General features: G+C 40.5%; 1 protein-coding gene across 1 annotated transcript in view; it reads left to right on the top strand.

The window, feature by feature from the left end:
- KIF16B (kinesin family member 16B) overlaps positions 1 to 22,239 on the top strand; it is a gene marked incomplete at its 5' end in the record, with an annotated part of 59,412 nt that extends 37,173 nt beyond the window's left edge. Inside the window, 2 exons of the mRNA XM_010135516.1 lie at positions 6,451 to 6,534; positions 22,081 to 22,239. Coding sequence (XP_010133818.1) covers positions 6,451 to 6,534; positions 22,081 to 22,239 — 243 coding nt within the window. The remainder of the gene's footprint in view (positions 1 to 6,450; positions 6,535 to 22,080) is intronic.
- Positions 22,240 to 26,664: the final 4,425 nt, after the last annotated feature.

The raw sequence follows: 26,664 nt of genomic DNA, 5'->3' as shown, positions 1-26,664 counted from the left end.
TAGGAAGCTGGTAAGTGGGGGACAACATGTTGGAGGAGATGGAAAAAAGCAGTAAAGAGAGAATATTAGAAATGGAAGAGAAAAAGTAGGTGATAAACTGAATATCCACAAAATAATCCCCTGGATATTCCCTCTCCTTGATTAGTTGATAGTGGAAACCATTGTCTTTAATCTTCCTGTCCTCTGAGGGCATCACTTACCTGTAGTGTATGTACTGGAGAACGACTGTCGGGCTGACATGATGGAGGACTACGATTTTTTTTTTTTTTTTAAAGGAAAATAAGTTTGGTCTTTTATTCACTCGTATTTGGGAAAACATCATTTGAAGTTCAAATACTTTGAACTATATCACCTGAAAATGTGACTTAGGTGTTTTTTAAGTTATTTTGTGGTTTCTTTTTTAGTGGGTAGGATATGTTCAAGTGATTTATCTTTGATCTTGATTGGATTTTGTTTTTCAGAATTAATAAAGTAGCCTTTAAGCAGTTCATTAAGTGTTAGCTTCCTTTGCTTTCCAAAGGCTCTCTTATGAAATTGTGCAGAATAGGTGGTTATTTCAGACAAAATACTAGTAAAAAGATAGTAGTTAAGCTTTTTTTTTCTTTTGCCTTATTGTCAAATCCCTAAATACTTAGTGCAAGTTCCTAGTTAAGAATACAGCTTTCATCCAATTTCTTTACAGTCTGGGAGTCTTAGTACATCTTGAGAAGCCAAGGCTGAAGCTTGTTTAAACTTCAAAACCTAAAAGTAGGACAGTTTTCTTTCATTACTCACTGCAAAATCAAGTCAGGTGCAGCCACAGCGGCTGCAAAACCATGCCACGTTCTCCTCTTTCATTTTTCTCATCTGTGACAGAGATTTCTGGTACAAAGGATCAAAAGTCAGACATGCCCTTTGAAAAATGAGAAAATTCAGAGTTGTAAAAGTAACATGAGAGTTAAAGATGACTGACTTTTTAATTTTATAGTTAGCATTTCCTTAATTTTCTTTTTTCCCCCATTTAAATATAAGACAACATTGAAATACAAAGAGAATTTGAGATGAAAGATTAAAGGTGATTCAGCCTCTATCAATGTCTGCCCTGATTCTCTTCTTAAAAAAAAAAATTACCATATTGTAGGCACTAAAACATAGATTTTACCCACCAGAAATAATGAGATGTTTCAGTCCTGTAGGTTTTTTCTTGATGTCAGGAAATGGCACTTTTAAAAATGTTTAGGGAGCGTAACACTTCATACAATTTCACGCTTCAGAAATGACAAGCCTACATGACTGTATTATGTGGTATTTTACTTTGGTCCCCTATATATGGAAATATCATCTGCAAAGTACTGTGCAAGACTTTTTATTAACGTGTTGTGTTCCTCTGTACCATGAAACACCCAAGCTGAATTAATCCAGCAGGTCGCTAGCAAACTTGACAGTGAAGAGTCTTCAACCAAATGTAGTAGGATTTGAAGGATGTCCTTTAATTTCTGACATCTTCATTTATTAAAGGTCCTGAAATGAGAGCACACTCCACCCCAGGCAGAGCCTTTCCTGGTATCGGAGCATTCATCTGCACTCCCTTGGCTTCCAAAAGGCCAGGACACAAATTTGAATCTCTTCCTGGGGCTCAGTAGTTGAAGGCTATGAAGATGTGTGGTTTCACTTTAAATGAGTATGTTTCCATATATGTGCTGTTAGGAATATGCTGTTTCCAGAAGCAGGTGAATCTTAAAGTCAAAGATAAAACAGGTGACTAAAAAAGGGTCACTTACTCTTCTGCCATCTACTCTTACCTGAACACCTGCCGATGACCTTGTTAAAACCAGACTCCTGGAATCCATTCAGCTGTTTAACATTTCCTGGAATAGTTGCTAGGTGTGAAGCACCCTCCCCTTGAGGACTGGACCTAGTACCATCTAAACTTGATTATGCTAATCTCACAAATACTATACGATGGTAGGTGAGTATCATTTCTTACAGATAAGGTTGCTGAGACACAGATAAATAACGTGCCCCCGAGTAACACAAGACCAGAAATAAAACACAGCCCATATTTATTATAAAGAAATTAGGGATTAAATTGCAAATGACTGTTTGCCTCTCCCCAAGACTGCTACTGCCTAGCAACAATTGCCAGATAGGATAAACATCATTAACCGTGAAATGTTTAGTGTCTAAAAGATGTTAGAAGTGCTGATATGCAGTCTTGAGGTGTCTCTGTGCTTTTAAAAAATATCATCTGGCTTCGCGTTTGGGTCTAAGCGTGGTCCCAGCCTTGCCCGTGGTATGCGTGTGCATGTTTGCGCACGCTCCTGTGGATATAATGGAATTGGTATTGCCGCGATGCATAATTAAGTGTAGTGGAGAGGTGCTTCGGCAGCCAAAATAAAAATTAGAAATCGTGCACACTACATTGAGAAGCTTCTCAGGAAATCATTCAAGCTCTCTCCTCCTGTCAGGCTGGGGAATATGCCTCTTAATTTCCCCTGACAGAAAACACATCACCTCATCATCAGCCCTGGAAAACGACAAAACATCCCCACTGAAAAAGACTGACTGCCAAATGCTTTCTTTGCCACCGCAGCAAGGGGGCCAGGGAGGGGAGGGGCATGCTTCAGAAATTTCAGGAAAGTAGAATAATTTACCTTGATACCTGTAGAGTCCCACTGTTACGCCACCTTTTGCCGCAGAACATTCATCTCATAGTCAAGGTGCAACCCTTGAAGAACTAATTTGAGCCAGAGAATATATGGCCATTTAATTCTAAAAGAATAATTAATACCCCTGAATCTGGATAGTGTGAAATTCTCTTGCAGTGTTCGAGCCAAGGCAAACATCTCTATGCAAAATCTACACCTGCAGATCTCTTACATATGTGACAGAACAAACGTGGCTCAGTCCCTCGCTGTGCTGTGTGCATTAACCTGTAGCAGTGGTAATCTCATCTGAAGTTACTGTGCAGTCCCTTGAAGGTGTTGTAACACCATTAATAACAAAACTTGAATTTATTTAAATACTTGCTACTGCAATTTGGTTGAAATGAGTATGGTATTTTAAATAAACCTCAAAAATCTCTTGAATAATTGCATTTCTGAATTGTGCACAATTACAGAGTCTACGTCAAACGATACATCAGGACAGAGGATCTTTATAGACAATTATTGTTACATTTATCATTATGTCCATATTTGTATTGCTGGATGTTTTTCTTTTTTATGTATGAAAATTACAATGAGGATATTTTATCGTCACTCTGTTTGCGAAACTCTTGCACCAACATATTTTCCCTGCGCTAAGGGAGTAACTTTGTAAGTCAGTGACAGGGATCAACAGTGTGTATACATACAAGTACAACACCTCTGGTAAATATATTAATGTTGTATTTTTATGTAAATATACTGCAGTGGGCCAGCTTCCTATTACAGTGACATTACACAGTCACATAGATGACTGCATAATTCATATTGCTGCGTGAATGGTTCTAATTCTCACATGGCAAAGATAATGGTGGTGAGAACTGGTGCTGTGATGTATGTGAGAGCATTGGACAGCCTGATGCTCAAGCCTGGAGAGTTTTGACTGTGTCTTTCATTGGTGGGGATGAGACTCTTGTCATGTAGTGAAGTAGAATGTATTGGAATAATTCAGAGCCTCCAAGAGTCGCTGAAGTGATGATGAAATCTATGGCTGGAGGTTTTTCTGTCATAGAATTGTATGGTCATCTGTTGTGTGGCAGGAATGGTCTCCATTTTTTACTTTTGAGATGCACATCCGCCAATCATTTGGCTAAAAGAGGAGCTGGAGGACACTTGGGAAAGACTGGGACACCAATGTTCCAGCAGGCCCGAGGTAGCGTGCTTTTTGCATCCTGCCCTGTAGAGATGGTCTACAGTAGATGATCGGTCTGTTGTAATGGACCCTCTGCAGGATGCCAAATCCTCACAAGTTATGTGTATGTATGTATAGGTATATTCTGTACAACACGTATAGATTACAAACGTCAGTAACATATGTGTGAGTGCCAAGTGCAGTTCAGCACATTGGCGTTGTGATCTGGATGGAGGTTTTTATTATATATTGTTCTCCAAGTCCAAAGTGTTTGTGAAGATCCAGGTCCGGACCAGCAACGAAATTATGATTTTCATTTAGCAACACTTTGAACATTTCAGAGCCAGGTTTACTCCTGAGGTCTTTCTCTCGTGTATAAAATTCACGACTGTAATAATGGACTTTCCTTGGCTTGGTTTCAGAGATTTGTGCATTGTAGGATTTGTGAGTTACGTGATTACGTGAGTAGCTACTTCGGTTTGAGTGAGTTTAGCAAAACTTACTGGCTTTAGAAAACGTATCTGTTTTTCTTCAAAGATGTATCTAGAAAGCTGAAAGATTGGGAAAAGAACTTGTCCATCCCAAAGTTTTGTAGAATCAGTGCCCACATGCCTGTTAAAAATCAAACAATTTAGATAAAGCAATCATTCCTGGTTTTAGCTGCAATACCGTGCTTTGACTCTAGAGAGTAAGTCTGAAGACCTTGTAGCAGCAGGGGTTTTTTCATTTGTGCAAATTGGTTTTGAACAGAGACTATTTTAAAATTCTATAATGGAAGTATTAGTAAATAAATATAAATAACAATCTCCCCAGGGCCAGGAGGGGATTGTGGTGGTTGTTTTACCTAACTCATTTCTGGCAGTGTCATGATGCAGTACTGTTTAATAAAATATAATTTCTGTGCAGATGAGATTTTTGACATCCTTGAAAATATTAGCACTTATAATCCTCTGTAGGTTAAGGAGTGAGTAATGCAGTGAAAATAAGTCCCAAACATATAATTATAGGATACTGTTTGGTTGTGTTCTGCTTGTCCTGCCAACATGAAGAAGCAAGCACACCGAGAAGAATCTGTTTGCAGAAGTTTCAAGACTATAATTGGGGCGTGCTGGCAAGACTGATGCAGAGCAGACATCTCTTCCATCTCCTCTGGTGCTCCACATCACTCTATATCGCTCATTTGAAGATGTCTAGGCATTCCTTCAAAATTATCCAAGTTGGAGCTGAACCAGAGAATGGGAATAAATTATTTGTATTGCAGACTCCTCTGTATTTTAAAGATGCTTACATTCAATGTTAATAATGAAACTCCTCATTTAATTCAGTATATTGCTGCTCCTCGCAACCAGGCATAAATTCTCTACAGTACTATATGTGCTGATACACTAGAAAATTATGCATTTTGTTTATTATTTCAATATAATTCAACAGCCAGGAGAGTTCACGCAGGAGGCATTTTTATACAGGGCATTCACCTGCAAAGCAGCTCCAGCAATACCAATGTCAGATTGCGTACTTCTGCCTTGTACAGTCAGAGCTGGGAAGAAGTTGGTTTTTGGTGTGCCTTCAAGTGCAAACACAAACTGTGTGGAGAGGACTTGCCTGCCTGTGCATCGTTCCCAGGAGCAGTGGCTTAGCAGACCTAGTTCATTGGTACCTATTGGCAGCTCTTGAGTCTTTTGTGTGTTTTCCATATACAGCTGGCTGGAATTTGTTCAGGTATTTTATTTTGGTGTACAAGGAACAGAGTTCCCTTGCTCTCTCCCTTCTTGGTGTAGCTTGCCACAGTTCGCTACAAGATGTAAAAGAGGTGAGAAGACAGCTTTGAACACCTCTGTGGAAGAACTCTTAAAAGGACAGATCTGAAGAGTTGGTTTTAGGAGTTGTGCTGCTGACTTGTTTTCATTTTCAGTGAGATAAATGTGATTTTTGCCTGCTCCTGTGGATTCTCTTCAGAAATTAAAGCTATCAGCTTTTCAGCATGGGCACGCACATTTGGATGTGATTGAGCTCAAGAAGTCCCACTTCCCATCATCTTAGCTGCTGTCACAGCGTAGGTGCATGCCCTTAGCCCATCCCCAGTGTGAAGGAAGTCGTAGTTCAAGGCACAATGAAAGGTCCATCAGGTCTAGCTCAGGTGTCAGCTGGAGGCTGGCAGTGCCATCTTCCACAGTGATAGTTCTTAGATCAAATGATGTTACATTTATGATACAACATAAGACAAACAAATTACACGACAGTACTGTTGGAGATGGCAGTTTTTAAGGGACTGAATGCAATCTTTCAAGATACACACAGTTCCTGAAGAGATCTTTCTTGCTACTTACTTGGTGCTATCGCATCAGATTCAGTATTAAACTTGTAATCTTTCTGTGAGCAAATCGTGGCAGTCTAATTCCTGAATTTGCTTTCTGTCGCTCATTTATGACAAAACGTGTTGTTATCTTAGCGGTACTACAGACCAGATAGTAATAGTGTCAGTAGAAATGTGTAAGGTGGTGTTTGCTAATAGCTTATAGTGTAGCTCATGAATATTTGGCATTTTCTTTTTCCCAGTCACTTCATAGTTTAAAAAGAATTTTCTCACTGGAGTTTGTCAATTCTGATGCTGTTTCTTCCTTTAATGTCTTCCAGCTTGCCACTTTAGAATTCCCTCCGAAGAAGCTCTTTGGAAACAAGGATGATCGAGTGATTGCAGAACGGCGGAGTCACTTAGAGGTAATGCCAACTTTTTAGCAGGCTTTTGCTGTGTGTTTCGGTGGAGTACTCCGACTGACCAACAAAACCATGCCTGTGTGGTCAGAGTTAAATAGCCTGCTCATGAGTACGAAGGTACTTGCTGCCTCATTTAACACAGGAGATGGCAGCAGTAGATTGCAAAGCAATAAAACATGCCTTAAGAAAAGAGAATTAATCCTAGTCTAGGAAAAAAAGCAACTCTGTAGAGATATTCATAGGAGGTGCGTTTATTTAAGGAGGAAAGGTCGTGAGTGAGGTAAGTGTTCACGGTAGACAGATGGTCTCTGTGCAATACAATTAAAAAAATATTGTTACTTTAAATGCAATTTGATGGCTGAAGATTGACTATTTTATCATAGTTACTATATCGAAATATCTCATGACAGAAGGAAAGCGGTATTTAGGCATCTTTGAGCTGTATTTTGTAACCGAGTTTCCTGAATGTATTTTTTCTTTCAAATAACTTTAAAATCAATTTTATTGTGGACAAGGCTATTGTGGACGGCATAATTTTGACTCCTATCACCCATTTGGTCTTGGTATTTGTGTGTTACTGCACATGTTACTAGGGCCTGGGGGCAGGGGGTGGGGTTTTGGGGAAGAGGAGGCGTGAACAAAGACTAAACCGTACGCCCTGCAACTATATTGTAGCCACATGGGGATTACCTGATCATGCAAGTTGTTAAGAATTGTATTCTTCGTAGAAGTAAAGTAGCACTAAGTAGTGCTTTAGAAAGTATAAAAGGAGGTTGCTTTCAACTGGAATCATTTCTTGCATGTCTGGAATTATTTCTATGTACTTCACCTTTTCTTTGATTTATCAACAAAACATCCTCCCGCTGACTTTAGATATGAGGCTGTCTTACATGTAGCACCAAATGTAATCAATTCTTTTTGTTTGTTTTGTGTCCTCTGTAGAGGGCAGAAAGGCATGGCCACGTTCCAGTCTAGTACTCCATTTGCATATTTTTGTACCAGTGAGAAATTTAATCCTTTAATCTTTCCGACCTTTCATTGATTTGCTAATGGATTTTATTGTAACGTTTCTAAATGTTGCTGTGTAAAGCCATCCTTTGATCAGGGTGTATAGTACTTATAGCTTTCTATGTAGCCAGTTCTTAGCTTAAATTTTAACTGTATCAGTTTTAACTAAATTAAGTCTTTAAAACTTTATTACCTATATATTTTGCAAACATAATAATAATATGACTCTTTGTCAGAGAGTGGAGATACAGGACAAGGGGTAACAGGTTCAAACTGAAAGAGAGTAGATTTATAATAGATACTTAGGAAAAAATTCTTTACTGTGAGGATGGGAATGCTCCTTGAAGTGTTCAAGGCCAGATTTGATGGGGCTTTGAGCAATCTGGTCTAGTGGAAGGGGTCCTTGCAGAGAGTTTGGAACTAGATGACCTTTAAGGTGCCTTCCAACCCAAACCATTCTATGATAATATTCTGTGATATGACCACTGTTCACATGAATATGTTTTGCCGTGTGCCAGACAGCACACTTGGCCATGGCTCTCAATAGTCCTGACAAACCGAAGATTCCCCCATGGCTAGGGGGGAAGGTTAGATAAAGAGGACAAGGAGCCAAGGAAATGTTACAATCCTTGCCACGAGGAATTTGATGCAACAGGCTTATCAAAAGCCCTTTATATCTGCCTCTCTGATCGTGGTATCTTCACTATACACTGTGCAGTAGTTTGCTCTGGCTTTGCCCATGGCTGGAGAGTTTCAGCTAACATAGCTGCTGCCTTCTTGGTGTAGAGTGAGAGAAACCACCTACTTAGTGATGGTTTCCAAAGTCACATAGTGCTTTGAAGGCTCAAAGCACGTCTTGAGTTAAGCTGGTAAAGTATTTGGCAGACAGAGAAAGTGTGATAGTAGAAGACGGCACAGGGACCCGTTCTGTTTAAAATGCTAGCTGTTACAGGCTCATGGCTTTCAATCTAGCATGAACCTTGAGCACACTTCCAGTCAGAAGGTAGTAAATGGGTGGATTGTCTCTGTAAGACATGTGGTTCCTTGGACCCGGTGTGTTTCTCACATGGGATTCGATCAGGTAAGAGGTGAGGGCATTAGTCCTTGGTAACAAGCAGAAACATGGTGTGTATTCAGTTGGCTTTCATACATGATCTTGTACCTTGATTTGCTGAAAACCCTTTGCAGTCTCTTCCAATCCTTGCAGGTGATGTCTTGTCGTAGCTGTAGTATGGTATAAAAGTTTATTTGCTTGTTAAGAGCTAATGGGCTAAACCAGCATTTTTAGAAGAAGCAAAACACAGCTTCCAGGCCAACAAAAATGTATATTCTTATCCAACATCTGAGCTGGCTTTATTGACTAAAAATAGATGACAGCCTGACAAATATCAGTCTGGTAAGTGCTCTGAACAAATATTCTGTATTGTAAGATCATTAGTAGAACTGTCATCCCAGTGGTGGATGACAAAGGAATTACTCTGCTCTTCCAGTTTTTACATTAGCTATTTATACATCTTGAGTAGACTGCACCTTCAAGTTGTTTTTTCTGAACTTTCTGGATTCAAATGGGATAGTACAGTTTTGGCTAATCCAGTACTTTCCACAGGTCTTCTCCGAGCAATAGCAGTTTCTTCTTTTTTTTAATTTTTCTTTTTTTTATTTTTTCTTTTTCAAGTATGCACTTAACAAATTAACATCCAAACTCCAGCGTACACCTGTGTGAGGGATAAGACAGCTTAATCTGTTGTTTCAGTCAAACAGCCTGACTAGAGTATTTGCTGGAATTAGCAGTTCGTTACCGAAATGGCCTTGCAGGCTCTTTCCTTTACGTAAGACCTAAATTGCAGCTCTCGGTCTGATCTGGGAAAATGAAGCGGATAGACCGGGAGTCATTGTAAGAGCAAAACTACTCTTCCAACTAAATGTACGATGGTCACAGAGCTGATTCTAGTGCAGATATCTAAACTGTTAATTTCTTTGGTTCACTTTGGCTTTAGTCAGGGAAATTTTCCTTGTACCTTATTGTAAATAGATTTGTCCAAAACATCATTTGCAGGACAGTTTAGGAAGGGTTTGCTTTTTCCGATGCGTCAGCTCTTGGATCCTTGCCACAGAAGTGCTGAGGAGAGCAAGGCATTTGTGGTACCTTTCAAGGAATAAGTGTCAGGGGGGTTGGCTGTAGGGCTTGCTTTGTTTTAAGATTGTCACGTAGAGTTACGTCACTTCAGTTAGGGATTAGAAGTGGGCATATTTCATTGTAATGGAGATGAAATTACTTGGATTAAAAGACTCCAGAGAGCCCCAGATTATGAGGATTGTGATTTAAGATCACAATATATGCAAAGTTTATGTAAAACACTAAGCTCTTCTATTTATCCTAGCTGGTACAAATAACCAAAAGCTTCTCAATACCTCATTGGTGTTGTGTGAGATGAACCTGGGGTGAAGTCTCTGACCTCCATTGTGATACGTAGTCGCATTGTAAACACTTTTTGCTTTGGTGTTTGTTGGTATAATATAAAGTCTTTTGAGCAACATCTTACGTATTTCCATAGAGGTTTGGAAAAGTAACATGCAAGGTGGCACAAAGGTTTTGCCTATACATCTTCAGAGAAAACACCAAAATTGTATTTAAAGTTACCTATCCAAAATGCCCTATTGCAATCTATTAATTTAGTATTTCTTCAGGGACCTGTTGCAGGGCAAAACTCTGAATTAATTGTTCTGCAGTCTAAAGACTGTAATTTCACTTCAGAGCCAACCGTGCTTGATTAAATCCGCCTTAAATGAAACAGCCAAGGATTCTTTTGATTAAAGTTAATGAATAGAAGTTAGTGTGTATCTATCCTTTCATGCAATTAGAAATCAGTAGATAAGAGTATAGGATCTTTTTTTTTTTTCAAATTAAATCAGATGATGTATATTCCTTTTTTTATTTTTAAGCAAAAACTTTGTAAAGGAAACACATGTCACAAGAGATACGTGATTCTGTGAATGTATCTGTTCCTATTTTAACTGCAAAATACCTTTCATTCCTCAGCGAGTTGCTAGATCTGTGGATGACAGTAAAAAGAAGTTTTCCTGAAATCCCAGCTTCTGTAGATACTGCGTTTCTGTTTCATATCATTCTCCTGATTATTTTTTTCCTTCCCTTAAACTCGTGCTTTATGGTAGTAATGAAGATTATTAGCCCCATTTTCTCATTGTGCAGCCAGGAAAAGCAAGAGTCTAAGCTGACGTAGCAGATCGAATCGCGTTTCTTGACTCCTTGGTCAGAAGCCTTGCATCAGGGACCTGCTCAGCTTTATTTTCTGCTCTCGCTGTCACCAACGTGCTCAGGAGAAAACAATTGTTATGCTGACAAAATCCCAACAGGTTATTGCTTAAAGGAAAACAAAAGCTCCCCCAAGCCTCAGCCTGTCTCCCTGTCTCTGTTTCCTGCTCCCAGTGCTGCGTTTCCTCAGGTTCCCTTCATGGACAGCAAAGGGGGAGAAGCAAAATCCCCCATCAGGGGTGCACCAGCAGGCAGCTCAGTAGTTGTTGGTATGAGTCCTGTGTTTCCTTGTGCTGCCACTTGCAGAGCTCGGGGAATGAAAGTCAACCCGTAATGGTGTGGTAAGGTGAGCCTGCGTCATGTTTGGTAGGAGCACGTACATCTTCCTGGCATTGTCTTTGCTCTTCTTTTTTTCTTGGTCCTTTGAACCTCTTTAAAAGACAGACACACTCAATTTATTTAAAATTAATAATGCAATTGTCCTTAACCTCCTCGCTTCCTGATGTCTGGTGATGAGGTTTTCAGTGATAGGTGTTAATGCAGAAAGCAGAAATAAATCTTGTATGAACTGCATAATTCAATTTTGCTCTTGAATCCATAGAACTGGCTGGGAAAAGCACCACGGACATTGAACTGCCTGAAATATTGCTGTTCCCTACAGTCAAAACTAAACTTCCAAAATAAGATTAGACTTAAGTTAGAAGCCAAATACTTTGTTTTGTTTTTAGTTTGTATTCTCACTTATGTTCCTTTGGAGGTGATAATTTCTAGGGCGGTTTTTTGGTATAGGGAGCTAAAGCTGGCCACTCCAACCTTCCTGTTGAAAAGTGAGATTCTGCTGGTTTTGCATAGCTCCAAGAATCTAGTTAAGGAAAAGGTGAAAGAATGGAAATAGCACTCTTCATTGAACTTGAATTTGTTCTTGTTATTTAAATGTATTAATAGTTTCAGAATTAACATTTCAGTGGCAAACAGCTAAAGAAACATATGAGAAAAAAAATGAAAATATTTGTTGACAGATTTGGCAAACGGAACGTTTGAGTTTGTCTGAGACCTCATTTCTTGAGGTTTTCCTTGTAGTCATGAGGGCAGAAGCGTTTTAATGATTTAATGAATTTACATGATTCATCATCTGAATAGTTGACATGAACTTCATGAATACGTCCCACCAGCCTCTATTTCACAGCCCCATCCCTTAATGCGTTTAACTGAGACAACCTGCTTCATGCTGATTACAGGTGAATTGATGTTTCTGCTGCATAAACCCTGTCACATGGGGTCAGAGTTCCACTGCTGTTTGATTTTTCCTGACTGACGCCAGTCACAAAGACCTTTCAAAGCTACTGATTACGTGTTGGTTCCAAGTGATTATTTAAAGGAAATTATTAGACTCCAATATCAGGTTACAACAACACCCCTAATACCAAAGCTTTTTAAGAAGAGCTTTAAAGCCAGCTGCTCATCAGCCTGGCTCTTGCAGATTGATGTTTCCCTCTGACAATGCAGTTATAAGCTCTGTTCTTAGAAGCATCTCAGTGAGATGGACTTCAGAAAGCATGCAGAATACATTTGATAATCATTGAAAGATAAAAGGAAGCTTTTCCTTTCGTTACAGACATCAATGCACGCCAGACATGACTGCTAGTGCAAAAGCGAACCGCTGCAATGTCAGTGTTTGATAATCTTCAAGAAGATTGTTTCCTACCCAAAGTCTGAATTATAAAATGCAGCATCCTGGGAGTGATGGTTTGAATTTCTCACTAGAGGAATTAGGGATGCAATGGGAGCACGGAAGAAGAGAGCACAGACACATCCACGAAGACAACAGAAGAGTGTGTGTGGTTGGGCCATATTGTGAATATCAATTATATGAAATCCCATGTCACAGGTCATCTTCCAGATTAGTTACAGTCTGCACCAAGTGCCTTTCATAACCTCTAGTAACTGTATAAAATATCTGAGAACAAAAAATAACTTCTTTTCTGCAATGACACTGAAGTCTTGCCTTGCCTGCAGATGATAGGACTTTGCGGTTAACATCAGGTTCCCAGCCCTCAGCGCATCATCGGGGCTGCCCAAGGCACCTGGCTTTTCTTCTTTGAAGCGGCAGCCCTCAAAGAGGAATTGTAACAGCTCTCAGTAGTGAAGCATTTCACCATTTGGGGGGCGGTGCTGCTTCTTATATGAGGCTTCCAAAAGTGAATAAATAAAATTAATTTCACTTTTTTATTACAGTTGCTAGATACAAATAAGTAGAAATTAGGACTTTGCATACGTCAGCAGTTGATCCCATAGCAATAAAATGTTACTTTGATTAAATACTGTAGAATCTCAGCCAGGCCCGCAGCAAATGTCAGACATTATTCTTACAATAACAATTATTAATCAAGATGGTTGTTTAAAAGGAGTGAAAGCCCTAGGTTATTTTCCGGATGAGTTAATTTTAAGCTCTGGTCCAACAAGATACTGGATCCAAAAGGAGCAGTGAGCATAAGCAGCCCCTTGGTCTCATTTGCTCAAACTTGGTGCCTTATTCAAGATCAGATCTGGAACCCTGTTTTGCAGAATTTGCTGGAGGGAACTTGACATAATATACAACCCCCTTTTCAATCATTTTGGTGTCTCTTTCTTTAGGTGTGTAACCTCAGATCCTTACCTCAAAAACTGGATCTTTTGTGATAAAATATGTATCTGCATTACAACTGAAGAATTAAATAGGATCTGCAATGTGGGGACCTTTTTCTTTTCAGACATTTCAGAAAATAAGGAGGTATGTTTATCGTGATTTAGTAAGTTCAGAATATGTGACAGCATATAGTTTGAGCTCCGGTTTAGCTCCACATCTTGATGTGTTTTGCTGTCGGATCAGAATGAATTTCCCAACATCCTCCTACAAATCAAGTTTTGAAGTGGTGTACCTTTATCAGTCTCCAATAATGGCTCTCCACATTCAGATGGGAGCAGATGAATAAAGGGAGCGCTCTACCAAGGACTCCGGGTTGAACTCAGTGCTATCCATTTTCAAAGTGAGCGTATCAGTCATCCTCCAGCATCTGATTTCACCAGAGGAAGCAGAGGGTGATGCATGTCAAGTGCTTTGGTAGCTGTTTGCCAAGGCTGCTCCAGCAGACGACACGCTGTTGCTGCTGGCCCAGGGATGCGTGGTAAATTCGATCCGTTGTTGTTCTTTCAGAATAGATTTTGACAGGATTTGTGCTCTGGATAAAAGATAGGTTTCCTTCACTAGTCAGCTCTGTTTTGATCTTTTGTAATATGGCCGTTCACTTCTAAAAGAAGACTCACACTGAGAGAGCACCTGTAAATCAAAGGCCTTGCTGCCTTTTTTTTTTTTCCTTCCAGCCTACAATTCAGTTTTCATTGGAGCTACTTAAAGCCAGTGAATATGAACTTTTAGCGTCCAGGCACTGTAAGAAATATTAAGTCCTGTGGATTTTAAATGAATTTCAATCAGAGTAAGATTGTGATTTGGAATGTAGACTGACTTCAGAAGTTAATTCAATTGATGTGGCATAATAGTAATTCAACATAATGTGCTCATGCCATTAGACTTGCACAGAAAAATGCTCTAAATAGCTATAATGAATAGTTTGGATTTTGAAAACCTGGGAGAACAATTTCACCTTGAATCATAACTGGCATCTCTCAGAATGCTTGTGCATTACAAAAATTCAAAAAGGTGTATGAATTCAAGTAAATTCCAGTACCGCCCTGGGTAAAATTAAATTTTAGTGGCACTCAAACACTCCTGGAGATGTAGTAGTAAAATCTGCTTTCTCCTGAATAGCTGTGGAGGAAACTAACCCTGATTCAAGGAATCTGCATTACGCTGTGCATAAAAAACACAGGAAGAGTTTCCTAAGGGGCTAAAAATGTAAGTCCTGGCGTTTTTTAATGGAGTTTAGCTGCTTAAAGAGCATGATTCTTACCTGATCGGTTCCAGAGTCATTGCGGTACCTCTAAACATGCCCAGAGGAGTGGTGTTTATGGTACTGCTGCCTCTCTCTCTGCTTTGGGTTAAAGTCCACCGCCAGCGCAGACTGCTGTAGCATTAGTGCCGCTGTGGTGGCAAGAACACAGGGCTCCATAGTTCAGCTTTATAGCTCCAACAACAGCAAAGGCTAAACTCTGTGCTATCGAAGTAAAATTCTGGTTTTATAGGTCCAACGTTTACAGCCACGTTAACGTTTGGGAGCTAAATAGATAAATCTGTTCACTGGTAAAAGAGCTGCATTAAATTTTTGGTAGAAACTTTCAGTCTCATCCTATCTAGCTCCTTGGCAAACAAGTTCAGGCTAAGCAGTTAGGAGTTTACATACCTGTATCACAGTCAAATTGGTAGTAAGTGAAAGAAAACCAGCCCTAGCAAAATTTGCCATACTTCTATTATTTCTGTTAAGGGAAACTCCTAAATCCTGGTTTCTTAGGAGACGTAGCCGTCCGGTGGTACAGGCAGGTGGACCGTGCAGCAAGCGCTCTGCTCCCCCTGAAGCTGTGCCTGGCTGCTGCACCCCCAGCAGTACTGGTTCCTGTGGTGCCAGGCGTGCCTTCCTCCACTGGTAAGAGGTCGGTCATGCAGGCAAAGTCTGCTGGTGAGAGAAAAGGTCAACACAGGTGTGCGTGTGCATGGCTGTATGTCGAGTTTGGTTTGGGTAGAAATGGTTGGGGTGGGGGAAGGGCGGTATGTACATGTATAAGACACGCAAGCACAGGGTAAGGTGATACTGATTGGGAAGGTCTTGATTTATTTTTTTAAATTTTATTTATCTCTTCCGTGATGACTAGGCATTATCTGTAAACAGCCTCACTTCTGATTAGGCCTAATCAAAGTGAACAGGAAGGATTTGATTACAACGAGTCAATCCTTTATTCTTGGCTTGTGTAATGTGAAGCCAGTTAATCCAGCCTTGAGCCTAATTAATGTCTGCCAATCTGAAGCAAATAACACATCCCACACACCCCTTTAATATTATGACTAATGTGGTGGTGACTTGACATTTTCCAATATGTGAATTTGTCTTTATTGTCCTGAAAAATCTCTTTGGCTCACACAAGCCGTGTGTGACTAGAGCAAGGTTTCTGGTACCTATGGGATGGATCCATTCGGGAGGTATTTCTTACCTCTGACTCTCAAGGAAACTTTGACATCTTTGACAGTGTCTAATACTGTCATTTTTTGTAAGGAGAACCCAGCCATCCTGGTCTTTCTGCAACAAATAGCAGCCTAGGTGATCATGTCGTAATTTCAGAAACTTTCTCTCCAAATTTTTCTCAGAAATAAGAGCCTTCAGGCACCAGGTAATCTCCCAGGCAGTAAGTCTTTTTTTTTTTCTTCTCATTGCTATGAAATCACAGCTGCACATAATGACCTAAGGGTCTGTGTAGGAGATAGACGTGTACGGATCCAGAGGTGGCATTAGGTACTTCCTGAAGGGCCTGAAATATCACTTCAGAAATTGAATAGCACATGCTGTCCTGCTCACATATTTTACTCAAACTGCTTTATGGTATCTTGCAATATGTGTCAAGGTGTTGGGGAAAAGAATTGAAGATTCATGTTTTCTTTACCAAAAAAAAAGAAAGAAGAAAGAAAACACCACAGAAGAGCAAAGTGTTTCTGAGCTAGTTACATCTGGTGAGTGGAGACTTGATCCTAATCTTGAATGGCTGGAAGTGAAGATACAGTCTGTGTACAGTCCCCCATCCTTTGGAGCTGCTGTACTCCAAAGCAATGCCCCCTTGTATTTTATATTCTTGCTATGTGCCAATTCTTTCCCTGCTTGCTCAAATTTAATACATCCAGAAATGGATCTGACACTCCTTTTAGAGAGCTATCAGAGCATTATGCTGGCAATTACTTACTCCTAATTAACCTGTGTAGCCTCGAGTCATCTTCAGGGGAAGGGGAGATGGGTTTAGTGGCAGGCAGAGGGCAGAACTTAACTGTGGTGAACCAAATCATGACATGAAGGGCTGAGCTATCCTTGCAGACCACAAGAAGAACCTGATGAGACCACTACCTGCACAAAACATCTTAGTTTGCAGAGCCTGAATACCCTTCGCTATGTAAAATGGTGGAATATTTAGCATAAGAGAACCTGATCCCTTGGAACTCAGTTCATAAAGAAACTTTCTGTGTTGTGGCTGATGGTTTTTCTTGTCCTCCACAGCTGACCCAGATAATCCAGTTCTGTGTGATGTTTGAGATGCAGTGTGGGGCCGGATGAGGCAGAGCTGGCTTAGCTTGCAGCCCTTTTCCTAAGGGTTCCTGTCTTCCGTGCTCTCCCAGTGGTACCACAGGTTGCAGCCCGAGCTTACCTCCCCATACAGTGTGTTAATTCCCTCTGGCTTTGGCTAGAAAGAAGAAACAAAAGGAAGAAGTAGATCCACTGAGAAGTTTGAATCCTGTTTTTCTTGGGAATGTACAATCTTTTCCCATAAGATTCTGTGTATAGCATCACCCCAGAGAGGGCCCTTCACCAACCTGAAGTCTCTGTGGGACACACTGTCGCCTGTCAGTGCCATTTGAGCTGTGTTTTGGGGGTTTTTGTCAGTAGAGGCTGTAGTTAGTGGCAATAGGTGGCATTTCTGCAGCGTTTCCTGTTTGAAAAATCTATCCTGGAAGTAATTTTTTTTTTCTCTCTCTTCAAGACACTAATGGAAAGGTCCAAAATAGAGAAATTAGGTTAATTTGGGAAATGATCCCTATATGTTCATTTTCCTTTGCACATGCCAAACGATTTCTTTCTGGGATACCATGGCAGGAGATGCACTCCCAGTTCTGCATTTACAGCAGGCTCTCTTTGCATGCGTTGTCCTCTAAGTGAATCCTTATTTTTGTGATCGCAGATTGAAAGCAAAGCACGTCTGCTTGTTTTGGGCTGGAGTCTTCCTCGGGAAGATCTTACTTGGCAAATACCTAACTGCAGCATAATGCGGTTGTTCAGAATCGGGGCATATGCTTCAGTCTGTCTCGCTTTTTTGTAATCAGATTCCTGTCCTATAGAAAACAGCTGTTGATACCTGCACATGCTTTGCTCTATGAATAATTCAAATCAAGATTTGATTTAAACCTTGCAGCACTTAACACTAGTCAACAGAATAATTATGTGATTGGTGCTGAGAGAAACTAGGATCTATATTAAAGCGAGAGAGGAGCCAATGCTAGAAGTTAGATGAGCAAGTTAATTAGTCCTCTGATGACTTTGTGTGACCTTGTGGTAAAGCTTTTGACTGTCACACTGATGTGTAGGTGTTGAAAGGGTGGTATTATTTCAAAGACAAGAAGCTATTGTTTCAAAAGTCTGCAAAGCCTTGTAAGGTTTATCTTATTAAAGTTTGTGGTGCTTTCAGCTCCATCAGTTATTAGCAGATGATATTTATAATGCTAATAGTAAAGCGTTATATTTAAAACACTGACACTTTTGAGGAAATTGCTAGGAACAGCGGTAGGAGAAAAAAAGGTCGAAGTTTCTTCACTTTCTGGAAGTACCAGAGTTGATGAGTTTTCAAGCGCACTAAAGTTTAATGAAAAAAATCCAATTCTTGCTAAGATCTTCTACTGGTCTCTGAGGCAGTCGCTGTTTGTAATGGATTATGAGAACAATGTCATTGAACTGAACTCCTCTTTAATATGCCCCAATTGAAAGGATGATAAGACCACTTTCACATTCCAGAAAGCTTTTTGATTGTAATAACTTTAAATTAAGTTATGGATTTATATTAAAATGTATAAAATTATGAGGTCCCCACACCACAAAGTAGTGCAAAAATCATTAGAATGACTTTGCTGTGCTGATGAATTGAGCACAAGATGAACACTGGCCTACTGCTAAAAAGGTGAACCCTATTAAAATTATTTTTAATAAGCTTTACAAGTGGTTGCCATTTTGCTATTCACATAATTAAAAGGGAGGAAGAGCGACTCAAACTAGTAAGTAAAGAAAAACCTTTGGGCAGCACAGCACTTTCTCCAGCCTTGTTTCATTTGCAAACACTTGGAATGTGAAGTTAAAACTTGCAGGTACAACTGTCATAAATTTGAAGTTAAGGGCCGTGAAGGCTGTAGTGTACCAAGAGGGCAAAACCACTGCTTTTCCTACTCCGGATTTCTTTTTAACCTGGCTTTCTATCTTTAAGTGTTCTGCACCTGCAAAGAGTGTTTCTGTTCTCTGAACTGGTGTTCCTGAATGTGTGACTGAGCCACCACCATGATTGATGTGTGAGTTACCCATTTTACATCCCTGTTACAGCGCCAGGGTCCTGCGCCTTCACACTGAGACGGTTACAAATGTATAATTAGGAAATTTTCCAGCAAACCAGTGACGTAGCAGGTTGAATGCTATTAGCGAAATGAAACTCTTAAGTGCATTTGGAGGAACACTGATTGCCAGACTAAATAATCCAGAACAAATGACTAGAGTTTTCAAAGGCTAACAAATGAAAGCGAGTAATAAAACCGAGCCTTTTGGAATATTTGTAGCAGTTATCTAGTTTTTCCTTTTCACGGTAATCAGGCAAAAGTAGGATTTCTATAGCGTTGTGCTTTGCTTACAAGAGACAATGATATAGATGCTGTCAGTGAAGCGCTGGTAGGAAGTCACAACACTAATTTCTGTAAAATTTGGACATGTTTCTCTGAAGGCATCCTGAGCTTGCCAATCCCTGCTAAGAAATTTTTTTCATGGAACGTGTCAAAAGATACCAGAGTGCTTCCCACCTAGTTTTAACTCAGCACGAATAACACTATTCTGTAAATAGGGAAGAATCGTATCTGCTGCTTGAAATGGATTTAATGTAAAAGCTTTGAAAACAACTCTCCCCCTGCCCACCAAGTCCTGACAGAGAAGATCCTTTCATCTAGCCTTTCACCCACTCCAGCAGCTTGCAGTGGTCTTCCGGGTTGCAGCAAAGCCCGTGTCAAGTCCCTTCTGGATATCTAAGAGGGTTTTCTTTTCATCATCTCTGGGACCCTTATCCTCTCACTATCCCATCTGAATTTGGGAAGCATCTTTCCACACACCAGTAAGGAGCACTCTTCCTTTTCTCCTTCCACTTTCTTCCACTTCGTTGTCCACATTGCAGCCAACAGGACAGAGCAACCTTCCCCCAGACTGACTAACTGCAGCTCTTTAATTGAGGCATATGCTTGTGGTGTGAGCAAACACTTCTGCCATCAATCACTGTTTCCCTCACTACAGGATTTATCTCCTAGCCAGCATATCTGGACAGAGAAGACTTTCTTTCACTGAAGCAACAGCTTCTTCATGTCGAGGGCGCATGAGCTCTGTGCTTTGCTAACACGTCAGCAGAGCTAACAAGGGCAAATGCAGATATGGGATTTAAAAGAGGGCTCATTTGCTCAGAGGTGGTTGTTGAAGAGCACATAATGCCAAGCCATATGGCTGGAAACCTTCATACAAAATGAATTCCATCATAATCTGGTAGGGTCTGCTTGTTGCCATTTTCCCAAGGATCTTTTTCATGTTCAAAGAATCTGTGATAGTCACTGAGCAACTCCTGTGCGCAGATCTAGGAAAGTAATTGTACCCGCTGTTCCTAGCGTTTCCCTGCCAGATAAGTATACACTTACAGCAGAGGGGATTTTTGCTCTGCCTTTAGAGCTCTCATGCCAAAACAATGAATAATGACTCTAGAGGAAGGGCATGACAGTCAATTTTCTGGCCACACGTACCAAGGTGAATGCAATAGGACCTGTGCGATGTCTCCAGTGAGAAATTTTGGTACCTTTGAGCTGTCGGTAGCCATAAACTGGAATTACTACAGTAACTTTTCAACGCAGTGCTGAAACTCTTAACAGGATGCTGTGTTTTACATTTGATTTTATACTATATTCATCCTTCAGGCATTACTGGATTTGGACTTTTTTTTAAAGGATCCTACCTTGAGAACTAATTATGACAAATGTTGATGTGACATCTGTTGCTCACTTAAAATTACCTCTTAGTCTGTTGGAATTCATCTTGAAGGCACATTTGTAATGATTTTTTTTTCATGAACATTAATACAACCTGTGGGAGATCTGAATATACAAGAAAATTCACCGATCCTGCCAAGAAAATAGCTGATGTGTCAGCTGCTTTTTTTTGTTGTTGTTTTTTGTTATCCTGCTTTCTGTGATATTAATACAGCTGGTTTCCAAAGCACTTAAACAGATAACAGCTTGTTACACTATGGAAGAATTCTCCTTGAGGAGAGAGCGAATAATCAGGACTGCTTCCCGAGCAGGGAACCGCTTCCATGACCCAAAAGCTGCTCCGTTCCAATAACTAAACCTTGTGGTCTTCAGAGGAGGTAGTGCTGTTCTGTACCTCACATTTGTGAATAATTTCTCGTGTTACCTTTTCTGTGGTCAGTCTGTAGCAGAGCAAAGGAGTTTATCTCTGTGCTCCAGGGGAGATTTGCCTTGCAGCTATTTGGGTGACATTGAGCACTTCTTTAGCACCAATCTGATCAACATTCCACCTACTGCGTTTCCTTCAGAAGTTATAACTATGACTTATTAAATCATACTAAATGCTTGTAATTGAACCCATAAGTGAAGGAAACTCCATCAGGTTTATGAAAGCTTACTTTGGGTTAATGAACGTCTGTCACAATTTCTGTAGGTACAAATGGATATGAGTTGCACAGTGGTCGGAGAGTATTAACTTTTGGGAAGGGGGATGCTTCTTCAGTGGGAGTTTAGAGGGCAGCTCAGTGGTAGGTTCTGAGATAATATGGAAGTGGTGCAATTTTTGTGCAGATGGCCTTGATCAAAACAAATCCTTTTTGACGCAAGGATTGTGGAAGCTTGATGAGGGAAAGATTTCTGAAGTCCTTTTGTGTCCATATGTAGTGAAATTTCCCCAGAATAGATTGGAGGTTTGCACCTGCTGTAGTGTTTGGTGATGCTAGACGGCAGTGGTAGCGGGTCATGATAAGCAGGAAGCATTACATGACTACAGAATAAACCAACCAGCATCACACAAGCACAGAATAAAACAGTTACTAAGCTTGGCAGGGGAAGAAAGTGGAAAATACTTCTTTTCTGCTTTCCTGAGCTTAATATAGACATTTCAGGACATGGATTTAAATGCTGGTGGTTATTAAAAGGGCTTTTCACAGTCCATGGAGATCTTGTTCCTTTTTTCTTTTTTTTTTAATATTGCTGTCCGCTTAATTCTTCAAAGTGCTCGTAATCCATTTGATCAGGCAAACTTTCTGACATTTTGCATTTCGTTCCACAGAAATACCTCAGGAGCTTTTTCTCTGCAATGCTGAAATCTCCGTCGTCTCCACTGCACATTGATAAAGTGGGGCTAACTCTGTCAAAACACACCATCTGTGAATTCTCACCCTTCTTCAGGAAAGGCGTTTTTGACTATAGCAGCCACGGGACCAGCTAACTTTTGGGTTAGGATCCTTCTGCTGCTGGAGGAATACGGTGGTGCCTTCACTTCCCCTGTGCAAGAGAAATGGGGGGAAGAAAAAGTTGTCTTCCCCCATACCTGGGAAGCTGCATCTACACAGCTCCGTTAAAGACAGCGATGCTCCCACACTAGCTCTCATATTAGTGCCTGCGTTTTCCTGGCATGGGGTATACAGACATTTTTGTGTAAGTTGCTCTGTTAATACTGTACAAAGATCTTGACTGTTGTGCTGAGGCTGGAGTGTTCCCTTCCCATGTGCTCAGACAATTTGTTCTGGTTGGTGCGAGAGCATCTCATGTTTACTGTGGTGGTGTGTCATGCTGACAGAGGGTTTCTGAGCAGCCTTTTGGTGTCTGTCCAAGCTGTTCCTCACGGAACACTTCCTCTTTTGTTTCCTCATAGCATACTGTCGTGTTTAAGGTAATGCTCATACTCCACCATTGTTTCTTTTTTCCCTCCCAGACACACATTTTAAGTAGTTGATTGTATAATTGTATATTTTCCTCAGAAGAATTAAAGGGCCTGGGTAACTTGAATGTTTACAAAAATATATGCAGCAGAAAGAATATAATTTAAACCCTGTAAAAGTTTTCCACGCTTGGTTGTTTTGAAGCAGAACGAATCACTCGCCATTAATTAAAATGCAGAGGAAGCAATAGTTACCGAAGAATGCGGTCAGCATCTTTTCAGATTTTCTAATTACCCAGACTGTAAGTGGATATTATGCACTGTACAGCGCTTATAGCTATGCACAGAGCTAACACAAAGTGCTACATTTCTTTTTTTGAAAAACAACTTCTTCAAAATGGTGTAAAACTGTACACCCAGAGTTTTATTTGCATCGGTTAAAATTTACCTGATTTGACTAATAGTACTTTAAAATGACTCAGGACTCATTCAGACTTGCACATGTATATACAGATAGAACTCCTTTTATATTGCTGCAGATCCAAAAATGTATATACACTGTGAGTGGAATTGAGTACATGTACATGGTCATGTATAATTGGTTGTATAAAAATCAGAATCAAACGACTTCCAGTTATTAAAATGTATAATGAAAGTTAAGTTTTGTGGGCCATTTGTTGGGAGCGCAAAGCATTATTTGTGAGTTGCCATCACTGACCACTGGCAGGTCTTGGTAATCAAACTATTTCACGTTGTAGAAAATTATTATTAAAACCTCAAGTAACAACACTGGTGACATTTTTATTTCATGACCTAAGTTTAGGAACAGTAATGTTTCACATTTAATATAATGTATAAAGATAATTAGGTTCCATTACAAAGCCTACTGTGCTACAATAAGCATTTCTAATTAAAAAAAAAAAATAGAATGGATCATTTCATTGTCAAGAGTATTAAGTATTTTTATTATTTTGATTCATTTCGGTGAAAACAAAAATTGGGGTAAAATTTCTAAACCACGGAGCCCTGTTATCAGCAGGGTAGGCTCATGTCTTTGGGTATGACTCAGGCATCTTAATACCTTCAACTGGGAGCCGAGTTTTTAAGCTAAGCAATCCAATCAAACCTCTTGATTCCTAAAGTGTTTTTTCACTGTGAACCAGTCATTCCCAGTCTCCCTCATGCACTTCTGCACTGGAGCTCTAACTTCATCACCAACAGGGACCCAGCCTCATGATACCTACTGTGCCCTGTGCCTGTATTTCACCCCTCTCATCTCTCCCAGAGCCTTCCTGTGCACCTGTTGTCCCCCTGACCAAGAAGCTGTGTCCTCCCTTCCTTCTTCACCTTGACATTTGACGCTGCTTGTGCTTCCTGAATCAGAAAGAGGAGGCTGGGTGCTCGCTTGGTTTCTATGGTGAGCTGAGTAACTAGGGTTTGGTGTTGCTGCACACGTTAAGGGAAGATTGGTAACTTCACTTGACTGCATTACCCTGATGACTGCATTGCCCATATGAGTGCTTTGGGGGCAGAAATGGGGCATGGAATTACTGGCGTTCATATTTGACCCTAAATCTCACATCAAAACCAGAAAGTTTCCTCTTTCTCCTTCTCCCGTGGCCTGCTTCTCCTCCTCCCTCATTGCAATGCAGTACGATAAAGACTCAATGCTTCAGAGTCTTAAAAAATGAATTTTACATAACTATAGCGCATTATTTCCCCTGTGCCACTTCTATGAAAGGACCTGGCAGGCCAAGAGATGGCAGGCTGCCCTGTCTGCTGCACAAACCCGTTTTCTGCAGATGTCCTACCTGGAAAACCAGCAGTGGTGCCAAGCGCCTTCCCGTGGCAAGCAGCACAGAGCCTGACAAGCAAAGCTCCGTCGTGCCACACAGCAAATGCTAGGCTGTGAGAAGGGCTGAGCGCGCAGGACTCCCGGAGGTAAGTCCCATGCTTCGCGTCGCTTTGGATTTGGAGAACCTGTTTAAGAAAAACACGACTAGACAGGGAGTTAAGTCGAGTGAAAAATATGAATATTCGTATTTTTCACAGGAATTTAAAGGAAGACTTGTACACGATTCCTGTCTACAGTACAAATTAATTCAGGGAGGACCAGATGCTCTGGTGGTATAAACCTGCCAATAAGGTGGTTAATTTATGTTGGCTAGTTTGTCTGGCCTGCAGCGTTAAATGTGTACATTGCAAATAACAAAGTAAAGGCCGATTAATCACTCCATTTAAAATGTCATCGAGTTAAAAGCTACAAATCTGCAAGTGTAAGCGTGCAGTTAGGACCACAACCCCAGGCTGCCAGCTTTTCCCACCTTCTTATCTGTCCTTCAGTGGTATCCAGAGTTTAATCAATGACTGCAAGCTCAGGCTAGACTAAGAGGCATCTCTTAATAATTTCATCAGCGAAACATTACGATGGCTCTTTAGAACCTACAGTCTTTCAGCCCAGACTTCATAAGAAGTTTTCAAAGAAGCTGAGATGCATGTCGAAATCATTAGCGATTTTCAAGATGTTCCAACTGCATTTCTGTGAAGATATCCTCAGGCTCTAAAATTCTCCATTAATTTTATTTTCGCAATACTGTCACTTTCAAAAACATTGTGAAAGTTAAAAGTTATCTCCAGGGCTGGTAGAATTTTTTTTTTTCAAAGTGCGTCTATAATTAGGCTTGTGGGCTTTGCATCAGCAAAGTCCTTATAAAACCTTAACTTCTCTATTAGGACTACTTATATTTCACGGAAAGTGTATATTGCAATGCTTCGCTATGCAGGGGCCATTGTTCTTACCCATGCAATTGAAGTTGTGCCTCCATTTAAGTCAGCAAACTGCTTGGCTTATATCCTTGCTGACCCTACAGCAATTTTTCATCGATAGGAGCGCACAAAAAAGTCCAAAAGGACATTGGAGGTGGTGCTGGGCTGTTTTTCTCATGACAACTTGATCAAGAAGCAAAAAACCTTTGGGCAAAGCCTTCTCGTTGGTCTTGACCCGCCACTCCGTTAACTGGAAGTATTTTCCTTCCGAATATGCTGCTTCTCGTAGGAAAGAGGTGGAGCCGCCCCCAAAGCCCTGCCAATAAATGGCTCCTGGCAGTCCCCTCCCTTCACAAGCTGCCCTGTCCCAGGATCCCACAGGGTCAGCCCTGAAACCAGTGTTCGGCGGCTGCTGTTGGAGATGAGGTTAGAGATGAGGGTCTCCAGAACTGCCCTAATAATGTGAGGGGGTGATCAAAGCCCCCTGTGTCGAGCTTGGGTAGTTACATCACGCTTTTGTGGTTGTTGTGGATAAAATGAGGAACCGAAATAAATTTTTTAAAACTTCTTTAAAGAATGGGACACTAAATGTGTTGCTCTGGACAATCAGACCCAACCTTTCCAGTTTCATCAGTGGGCTTTTAAGAGCTACTGCAGAATTTCCCATTTACTGTCCGTGCAACCTATCCTGTATATGAGAATGAGGAACACGTCTGTACTAGATTGTGATAGCTTGAAATTTTGTATGCTGCTGGCTCACTGAAGCCCCCAAATTGGAAGAAATTAATGATTTTTAACTTGGTAAGATTCTTATATCCACCCCTGAATTTGTTTCCTCTGTATTTCGTTAGATCATGGAAAGTAAAAATATCTTTGATAAGCTGAAGAGCAAAAACTTATTGGCTTCCGATTTCATCGTGGGCAACAGAAGATCTTCCTTTGCAGGTAGGTCTTCATGAGCAGTCAAGATCACAGGCATTGAACAGGCTCTGAGATCCAGTTAAAAGGTTGAAATCCAGGTACATTTTCTTGGCAAACCTGTGAAGTGAATTTTTGATGCGCTGGATCCTGCCTTTTATTGTTTGTTTTATTATTTTGTAAGAGTATTCTGTTACAGTTGATTGCGGACCAGAATGCTGTTATCGATGTGCTTTTTTTTTTTTTTCCCAGAACAATGACAACAAACTTGATCAGAAAAGAAAAAAAGGAAAAAGAAACAGGAAGGGA

This window comes from Buceros rhinoceros, unplaced genomic scaffold, assembly GCF_000710305.1.
Source record: "Buceros rhinoceros silvestris isolate BGI_N320 unplaced genomic scaffold, ASM71030v1 scaffold14704, whole genome shotgun sequence".
In the NCBI taxonomy this organism is placed as follows: domain Eukaryota; kingdom Metazoa; phylum Chordata; class Aves; order Bucerotiformes; family Bucerotidae; genus Buceros; species Buceros rhinoceros.
Note: the sequence above shows the minus strand (reverse complement) of the source record. Positions and strands in the feature narration are given on the sequence as shown.